This window comes from Pararge aegeria, chromosome 8 (assembly GCF_905163445.1).
Source record: "Pararge aegeria chromosome 8, ilParAegt1.1, whole genome shotgun sequence".
Lineage (NCBI taxonomy): Eukaryota > Metazoa > Arthropoda > Insecta > Lepidoptera > Nymphalidae > Pararge > Pararge aegeria.
In genome coordinates, this window is record NC_053187.1 from 19,838,878 (window position 1) to 19,848,450 (window position 9,573).

Consider the following 9,573-nt stretch of genomic DNA (forward strand, 5'->3'; position numbering starts at 1 on the left):
TGTATATTTTTCATTCGCCGATTATAATCAGGTGATTTTATAAGCTGTATGGCGTTTATCTATTGAACTGCGGAAAACTACCTTATGTTGTAATGTAAACTGTGTTATATAAATGGTTTCACAAGAAGCAGGATGCATGGTAACAATAGTCACAGTTTGTAAGCGGCTAGTCCTCACAAATGTCACATAAATCAACGAACGATTACGACGCTGTAACAGTTACTTCATTCTATTTTTTTATTTTTTTTCCATTGGTTCAATAAAAATGTATCTTTTATAGACTTCTTTAATAACATACATTACATAGGGTTGTAAAAATCTTAAAATTTCAACATATCTGTCTTTTATCCTTTTGTTCGTCTGTATATCACAGCTTTTGGATATAAATACTCCCTATACAAACAAAATTTGTATCATATTACCGGGAAAAAAAAATGTTTCGTACCTTCTCGTCTGGGTCCTCATTGAAGATTCATTTAAATAATAGTACCTATATCTCATTTTAATATCCATTCTAAAACCTCTATAAGAAGGCTGTCATTCTAGCACCTAAGACCATTTTATGTCATACGTGGGGTACATCGTTTGGGAAACCAAATGGTACTGGGCACAAGATGCTGGAAAGTACTGCAGCCATACTTACTTCTACCGCATTGTTGTGTTTCTTATTTCAATTAGGCCTAGTTTATAAACAATTTTGAAACGTCAAGGCAATCTGGTTGTAGGGGCTCCTTACCAGTTCGGAAGGCAGATTCTACCGGGAAAAGCCGACACTCATTCTTGATTGCTCTTTTTTAACTACAGCTTGACAATCTTTAGAATTTATTTATTTTGTGAAAAAGCCCTATGCCCAGCAGTGGACGTCCTGTGGTCGGCACAAAGATGGTAAGCCAAGTTAGTTGGGTGCAAACGCACGGCGCGAGTACAACATAACGAAGCCCAAACATTGTCGGAGGATTTGTCCGCTATCGATTCAGTGCTGGAGTGCTTAGTATTCCGCGCGCGAGCGGCGTGCGCCCGCACGGCGTATGCTCTGTTTGGGCAGTCGCCTTGTACGGCGCCGGACGTCTGCTGACGACAGCGCGTCTACGTGCATCCCGCGAGTGAGCTGTCCGCGGAGCTCTTTTGGTAGGCAGCCTTTGAATTTGTTCCATGTATGTATTTTCACCAGGTAGTTATGGTGAACCGTATCGCAATGGCACCACCTCTAAAATCCATACCCGTTGAAACAAATTCTTTCGTACTTGTTCTGTCAATAATGTCCGATAAAATATTAGTTACACAAAGTTAGATAAATATAGCAGTAAAGTATAACTGTCTCTTGGAAGCACTATCTCAAATGATTCAGTAGTAGCGTAATGTGCACTCGAAAACTATAACGCACCTTTTATTCCAAGGGTTCCGAATAAACACGTAAAACCCTATAGAATCAGTCCGTTGTTTGTTTGTTGTCAATCCATCTGACACTCTAGCTTTTAAAACAACTGCTTATTGTATTCTGAGAGACACGATCGCTTAAAAATTGTCTATATCTACAAAATTTAAACAGGATACTTCCCGACGGCAATTTTAAAATTTTATACGAAAGTAGGTCTTCTAGAACAAGTTATAAAGAAAAAAATCCAAAATTTGTATGTATGTCGCACACCGGGTGCAATAACGTCATAAATGCAAAAATTGCTAAAATTAGATATTGATCGCAAATTATGTCAAACATGCGTCTACATCCGGTGCAGCAATATCATAAATGTAACTCCTAAAATGACCCACTGAGGGCGTAAATGTCGTTGTGGTTTTGGCGGGTTTTTGTGCACGCTAGTGCGAGAACGTTTTAATTGGTCAGTTGCGCGCGGCCCCCCGCAGGAAGTGTTTGTGAGTAGGAGCAACAGCGTCACAAAGGTAATTATGACAAATATTTTCATACAATTTTGGGGCAAGAATATCACAAGTGAACACTTCTGACTTTGTGGTTCTATTTTCTATTACAAGCAGCAAGTAATACTATCATTTTGTACAATTATGTCAATATTGTCCCAGAAAATGTACTAAATATAACCTAGAAATCGTTCAGATTTAATTTTATTCCATTTTAATTATAAATTAAGGAATATTTATGTACAGTACTTACAAAATGTAACCTACGTTTTATTCTTATTCTTAGCTAAAATAAAATTATGGAAGGACGAGGTAAAAAATTAGTGCAGTTGGTTCTATTAGACAAAGAAAGCCATGACGAATGTGAAGTCAGGGATATAGAGCCAAGTAAGTTTTTATGTATTTTATAAATTAAAAGTTTATCAGTCCTACCTAATTATTTACATAATGTTTTCATTTTTCATTCAGCTTTATCGATAGCACCGAGATCTCCTTCCATTTTAAAATCTCATGATGGTGATTTAATAAAACATTCCATTACGAATGCTGTTGAATCTTCAAACATCCGTGATGATAAAACTCAGGTATGGTATAAGATTTTCTAATACAGAATTATTAATGTAATTAATTTTTTTGTTTGTGTTAATATTTTTACGCAGTTAACTTAATTTCTCTAAACCTTTTCTAGCCTATTAGAGTTTCCGACGATGGAAACTCATCTGGACATGCCTTTTCTGGAACCGATGAAGAGCAATATGTACCTAAACCATCATCTAGCTCAAATATTAGTATAAATGCTGTTGAATCTTCAAGCATCCATAATGATCAAACTCTGGTATGGTATATTGTTTCATTCAAAATGATATTTTTTGGGTCTATTTTAATATTTTTACGCAGTTTACTTTTAATTTCCTAAAACTTATTTTAGCCCATAAGAGTTTCCTACAGTGAAAACTCATCTGAACAAGACTTTTCTGGAACTGATGATGATGAGCAATATGTGCCTAATCCGTCAACTAACTCGCATAGTAGTAGTAGCTCTAGCAGCAGCTCTAGCAACAGCTCAGAAAGTTCTTCGTCATCGGAATCTGACCATGAAACGCTTACCACTGGAAATATCAACCAAGAGTCCGGACCATCGACCATTAAACGTAGTAGAAAACGTACTCGCAATCCAAGCAAATGGAAAAAAAATGTTGCCAAAATGCTGAAAAATTCTGGTCAGCAATATACTTCATTAAAAACTGGTATGGTTAAAGCAGCTAAAATAATGGGTCCGACTTGTTCAGATAAATGCCGGCTGTCTTGCTCATCAAAATTTTCGACAGAAAAGAGAACTAAGCTATTTGATGCGTATTGGCAGTTAGGCCAATTACAAAGGCAGCGTGATTATTTGGCATCTTGTGTGAGACTTTTAGAGTTATCGTATCGGAGAATAAAAGAATCTCGTAAAAATAATCCCAGGAAACCAAACACAACTTTTTATTTATACAATGATGAAAGAGAAGTTAGAGTATGCAAGACATTTTTTATGAATACTTTGGGTGCCACTGAACGAATTTTACGTACAGTTATAGAATGCAAGTATAAAGATGAAGGCCATAATATTATGAAAGAAGATGGAAGAGGAAGACATGGCAAACAAATCAGATTGGACGAAGAAATAAAGCAATCTGTGAGAGATCATATTAACTCGATCCCAAAGATAGAGAGCCATTATTTAAGAGCGAATACTAGTAGGCTCTTCGTAGAGGGAGATTTAACTATAGCAGAAATGCATAGACATTACAAGAAAAAGCGTGAGGACGAAAATAAACCACAAGCTTGTTACGATGCTTATGCTCGAATTTTCAACACAGAATTCAATATAGGATTTTTTATTCCAAAAAAAGATACCTGTGACGACTGTGAAGCCTATAAAAACGCATCTATCGAAGAGAAAGCAAAATTGGAAAATTCTTATAAATTACACCTCGAAGAAAAAAGTTTATCTAGGATAGAAAAAGACGTGGACATGACGAAGTGTAAATCGGAGGGCAATGCTTTTGTAATAATATACGATTTACAAGCTGTAATGCCATGTCCGATCGGAAAGTCGTCTGCTTTCTTCTACAAATCTAAACTTAATTGTTACAATTTTACGGTAAGTTCTTGCAGTCACTAATAATAATTTAACGGATAATCTATTATTTGATTATTACATTCATATATTTTTCATCAAGTGCGTCTATTTAAAATGTATTTATATTTCAGATGTCAGATGTCAAAAATCAAGAAACAACATGCTTCTTTTGGCACGAAGGAATAGGTAATCGAGGTGCCATAGAGATTGGATCGTACATATACAACTTTTTAAGAGATCTAGCTGAGAAAAGCCCAGGTTGCGATGTCATATTCTATTCAGATAACTGCTGCGGACAGCAAAAGAATAAGTTAGTAAACTACCTTATTGTGTAATGTTAGTAATTATTTTTACTGTTTATATATTAAAAATAATAACATTGTTTCAGGTTCATATTTTGTATGTACTACTATGCTGTTAACAAGTTACAGATAAATTCCGTGACCCATAAATTTTTAATAAAGGGCCACACACAGAATGAGGGAGATGCGGCTCACTCAGTAATTGAAAAATCCGTCACTAGGGCAAAAAAATCTGGTGCTATTTACGTACCAGACCAGTACATTTCTTTAATCAGAAACGCTAAGAAGACAGGAAAACCTTTTATAGTAAAAGAATTAAACTATACCGATTTCATAGATTTGAAGAAACTAGCAGATGACTTAAATATAAATACAACAAGAAATGTTTCTGGAGAAGCTATTAAAACGACAGATATTAAAGTTATAAGTTTTATGAAGGGCTGTGATATTTATAAGTATAAAACTACATACAAGACTGATAATTTGAATAAGGCAAACATTTACTGCCAAACCAGGACATTGCGGCAAAATACAACACGTCCAAGGAATTATATAAATATAGAGGAAATATCTTTGAATCCTGCTTATACGTCTAATATACCGATAAGTGATAGAAAAAAACAAGATCTGTTAGAATTGGTTCAAAAAAATATAGTGCCTCGCTATTATGAATATTTTTATAATCAGCTTTAGTTGGTTAATTCTGATTTTTAAGATTGTTTTTAATGAAAACTGATTATTAAATGTAAGAGTAATTAGGTACATAGTACAAAGACATAAGGATGCTAGAATTATTATAAACTGCTACATAACTGTACCAGTATAAGCCTGTTATGGTAAAAACCTTTGATTGTTTTTCTACAAATTTTATTTCTAGCCTGTTAGTTCCTCGTAAAAGTCTGATTATGGGTACTTAAATGTAAGAAGTTTTTCATATTTTTTTAGATTTTATATGCAATTTATTTTAATAATAATGTTGATTATTTTTAAACACTGAAAAGGTTAATTGCAAGTGCTATTTAATACATTTAGAGTTTTGATTTTTGCTTAGTTCGGGCTTTATGACGTTATTGCACAAAAACGTTCTACTTTCAATTTAACTTTCTGCACAATAACGTCATAAATGTAGGTATCGTTTTTAAAAACATTAAAAATGTACCACTTATATAATATTTTTATTTCTAAAACAACCTTAATTTCAAAATATAGAATATAAACAATATTTTGGTCATCGATATATAATAGTATTGTAATTACATTTCATTTTATTAAAACAACAACTTTTAAATCGATCTCCTGAAAAAAACGTAATTTGTTACTTATGACGTTGTTGCACCCGGTGTGCGATGTGTTGATTGTAATTACGTTGTTTTGTGCTTGCAAGTTTTGAATAGTTTAAATTAAATACGTATACACTTTGTCAAGGTTTAATTGCGGTTATTAGTATTTCACATTCTTTAATTAGGATGGCTATGATTGTGTGCGCTGTGTATGTAGAATAGGAGAATGTTTATATGCGTGTTAGCTGAAAGTATGGAAGAAGACGATGTATGTCTCTTTGTCACATATATAGTACTTAGCCTTATTTGACTCAACACTATGGAATATAATATGAAAGTAATATATTACTTATTCTATGGTGAAGAACCTTCAGTGCGTGAGTCTTTCTCGCTCTTGTCCGGTTTATCTTTGTTAATTCAACTTTAGATTATAGGACAATTTCCAAAAAATAAAGTAGAGCGGTAAGGCCGGCGTGCACGTCACAAACAAGGAGGAAAGCATTTCCCTGACACGGTTTCCCTGCAAGGTCGTCGGCCGCGCCCGCCCTGACTGCCGGCGCTGGTGACGACTGGAAACCTTTAAATCCATAAACACAGATAAATAAAACCTAATCAAATAAAAATTAATAATAATTGAGGCTTCATTTCTTACTTTCAATAAAAAGGTGTATACTATCAAGCAATCAACAAGTATAAATAACTATAATACGACAATACACAAATCGCCACCTAGCCCCAAAGTAAGCGTTGCTTGTGTTATGGTTACTAAGAGATACGTGATAAATATTAATGAATAATATAAATAAGTCCTTATAATATACAGTAAAGCACCCAGATACTGCATGTTCATCACGCAAACATTTTCCAGTTGATGGAATTGAAGCCACAGCCCTGGAGTCAGAAAGCCGGGTCACTGCCCACTGCGGCAATCGGCCATCGTCACAACGCTGTGCAGACCGGCTGGTTGTCGCAGTAGATGGTAGTGGCACAGAGACTGCTGCTGCCCCCGCTCCGTTATATTCGCTTAGTCTTTAAACTGACCCTGCCGGGGATCAAACCTGGGACCTCCCATTTAAATCTACCGCGCCAGCCGCTGCGCCATAGTTCGTCGTCAGAGTTAATAAGCCGAAGTACCAAGCTGATAACAAATGATGGCTCACAGCAATAGCATTACCTATCGGGGCTCACTTAGCTCTAAAGCACATGTAGCATCAGCACTTAAGTACAAAACGCACTCAGTTCAATCCGCACAATAAAACGCGTGGCTGACACACAAACAACACTATGCCCTAGTCGCATAGAAATACCCAAGTACTAATATATGTTGATGTAACAACACAGTTCTGTAGACACGCGTTCTCCAGGTATTTGTTAATCGCTGCCTACGACGTATTTCAAATATATGCAACGGATTGTAATGGCTATTTGACTTATTATTTTGTTTAATCATTACAAAATAACCGCATCGATAGTTGAGTGGGTCGCATGTACTACTACGAATCGAGCACAAAAGATCCTGGAGGGTCGAAGTGCATCCGCTGAAGCGGGCCTCATTACCAGATAGATACTATACTTATTCTCACATAGATACGTATGAACATCGTAACATGTATATTATATGGATATTTTTATTTATTTTCATAGAAATAATTGACAGACCAAGCAATTGGCCCACTTGATGGTTAGTGGAAAACCACCACCTGTAACAGGGCAAAACTTCGCAGGGCATGCAACTAACTATACTGGCTCCATCAACCTGAGGTGCAGACCAGAACCCACAGGCCCTCAGACCAGAACACAGCATTGAAACAACACCGTTTGGCGGCCCAAAAAATAATTGCGCTACAAGTCCTTCTCCTCTGTCACAAAATCCTCTCCTGCTACTACTAAAGTCGTAAGTATGATCCCAAAGAAGATCATTTACCAAAATTTTAGCTGTTACCGTCCCGTCTGTCCGAGGATCTGTCCATTTCCACCAGTCCACAAGTCTCCAGAAACATCCGACCTGGGAAGGGCTAGGGGTTCTACCAACCTTCGTACAACATTCAAAGTAATGTAAGCACTCCGTTTACTCTATTGGGATGCGTCAAGCATTTGTGTAGATCAAAGAATAGGTGTTGATCCTATAAAACGCATTTACTTTTTTCTTAGAAACGCCATTGGAAAGTTCTATTGTACCAGACTATACGGACAAGTGCAGATATCCTCAGGAATGAAATAGTCTTCTCGATAGCGTTGTCAATTAACATAAAATGCCTACATTACGCGCCAGCCTACGGGCCCGTCACTACGCCCGCATGGCTCCGAACTCTATGTACCTATTTACCGCTTGGAATTAGAATAATCCTAAATCAATGTTAAAGATTTATTTATTGCTAGTTGCACCTAACCTGCAATTTTGTTTACATGTAATTTTTGTTATTCAAGGAATTTAAATATATCCCGAGTGTACCCAGTTTTGTCAATATCCGTACAGCCTTTCTTGACAATCAAATACCCCAACATCTACAAATTAAAATATTCACATATATAAATGAAGGATGTATATTCAGATATTTTAATGTTTCTATTAAGTGTATTTAACCTATCTATTGCATATAAACGGCTGAACGGAGTTTGATTTTCTATGAAGACTTTTGTATTTATATTCCAAGCGTTACAAAGCCTATAACAATTTTTGGGTGTAAGTAGAACACTGTAAGTGATATTCGGCATACCTACTTGACATTGCTACTATTTACATACGCTGTTAGGAAAAGGTTAGATTGCAGTCAGTGCCTAACTTGTGGTGTAGTAGTAGTAGTAGTAATGTAGAATTAATAATGAACTTTTACAAGTGGTCAACATAACTTCACTAGCTATGGCAGAGAATGTCGGTGACTTGAAATCACAAGATTTTACCCAACCAAGAAGGCAAACACGTATAGTATCAGACGAACACCATGTACCGATTTGTGTATATACCTACGCGTATACATCTTTGCAGGTTGCTATACTACGTATCGTACGTAAGCATGTCGAGGTCATCGGTGACGCGAAACCATGAGTTTTCCGCTACCGTAAATCACTCGAGGTTTGACTTCATCAACATCATTTGTCGAAATTCGTCCTGCCTACTTCTGTATCTTCATTTTGTTTGTGAAACCACAGTTTTATAATAATTACCTATCCACAAAATCCTATCTTGGCAGTTGGACTATGCTATGAACGTCACATGCGGGTAGCTTCATCGCCGCATACCTCTGTGGGTGCCACTGTGACAGGTACGCAAATATGTAGGCTAGGTATTCTTGCCGGCTGTATCCCTTCATATCCCATCTATTGATGAGTTCACAAACACATTTTACAGCGAGATTACTTTTAATCGAACCTACCTATTAACGTACATCGGAAACAGCCCGCTGATAAACAGCTAGACGGACTGGCAGACACGGACAGATGAGGCTTAGTTAACAGGGTAGGTACACTTCGAATATCGAATACTAAATAATAAATGTTAAATACAGACCGAAAAACAACGAATCCCTAAGGATTTTAAGAAAACAGTCACAAAAGCGCACAAAGTCGCGGGCAAGGATTATTGCTAATTTCGAATAAAGCTATGCTAATAAAAGAAAACGATTTAATTTTTTTGGTAGTATTTACATAATTATATGTTTACTTTATTTATACAAATATTAATAAATAAATACGTAAAAATGAAGCGATAAGTTTTGATTTTTCGCAGATGAAATAACACCGCCAAATAAGGAACAAATATAATGTAACCGGCTCGTTTTGTTTAAGTCGGTTAAAAAGGTGAGTATTAGGTATGCAGGATATATTAGTGTGTTCAGTCACGCGGCATAACATGTTTGTTTACTGGAAACTTCACAACAGCTTCATCGATTAACAGATTTTGCGAGAACCCTTGCCTGATACCTACGTCCCATTTACATAATGTATGGCTGTGTCTATGTGTCGCCAAATATTATGCATTTTAATATCCTCATTA

General features: G+C 36.1%; 1 protein-coding gene across 1 annotated transcript; it reads left to right on the forward strand.

Annotated features, from left to right (window-relative positions):
- Nucleotides 1-1,798: 1,798 nt before the first annotated feature.
- Nucleotides 1,799-3,264, forward strand: LOC120626051 (suppressor protein SRP40-like). Its single transcript, XM_039893332.1, has 6 exons — nt 1,799-1,899; nt 2,162-2,262; nt 2,344-2,459; nt 2,564-2,710; nt 2,804-3,038; nt 3,239-3,264. Exons 2-6 carry the CDS (start codon nt 2,175-2,177, stop codon nt 3,262-3,264), a joined length of 612 nt encoding a protein of 203 aa, XP_039749266.1. The 5' UTR covers nt 1,799-1,899; nt 2,162-2,174.
- Nucleotides 3,265-9,573: the final 6,309 nt, after the last annotated feature.

What these genes read in the sequence shown, in the direction of transcription:
- LOC120626051 (XM_039893332.1), top strand. Translation starts at nt 2,175, where the DNA reads ATGGAAGGACGAGGTAAAAAATTAGTGCAGTTGGTTCTATTAGACAAA. An exon ending in AGTCAGGGATATAGAGCCAA is followed by an intron (nt 2,263 to 2,343) that starts GTAAGTTTTTAT and finishes TTTTTCATTCAG; the next exon opens with CTTTATCGATAGCACCGAGA. An exon ending in TCCATAATGATCAAACTCTG is followed by an intron (nt 2,711 to 2,803) that starts GTATGGTATATT and finishes AACTTATTTTAG; the next exon opens with CCCATAAGAGTTTCCTACAG.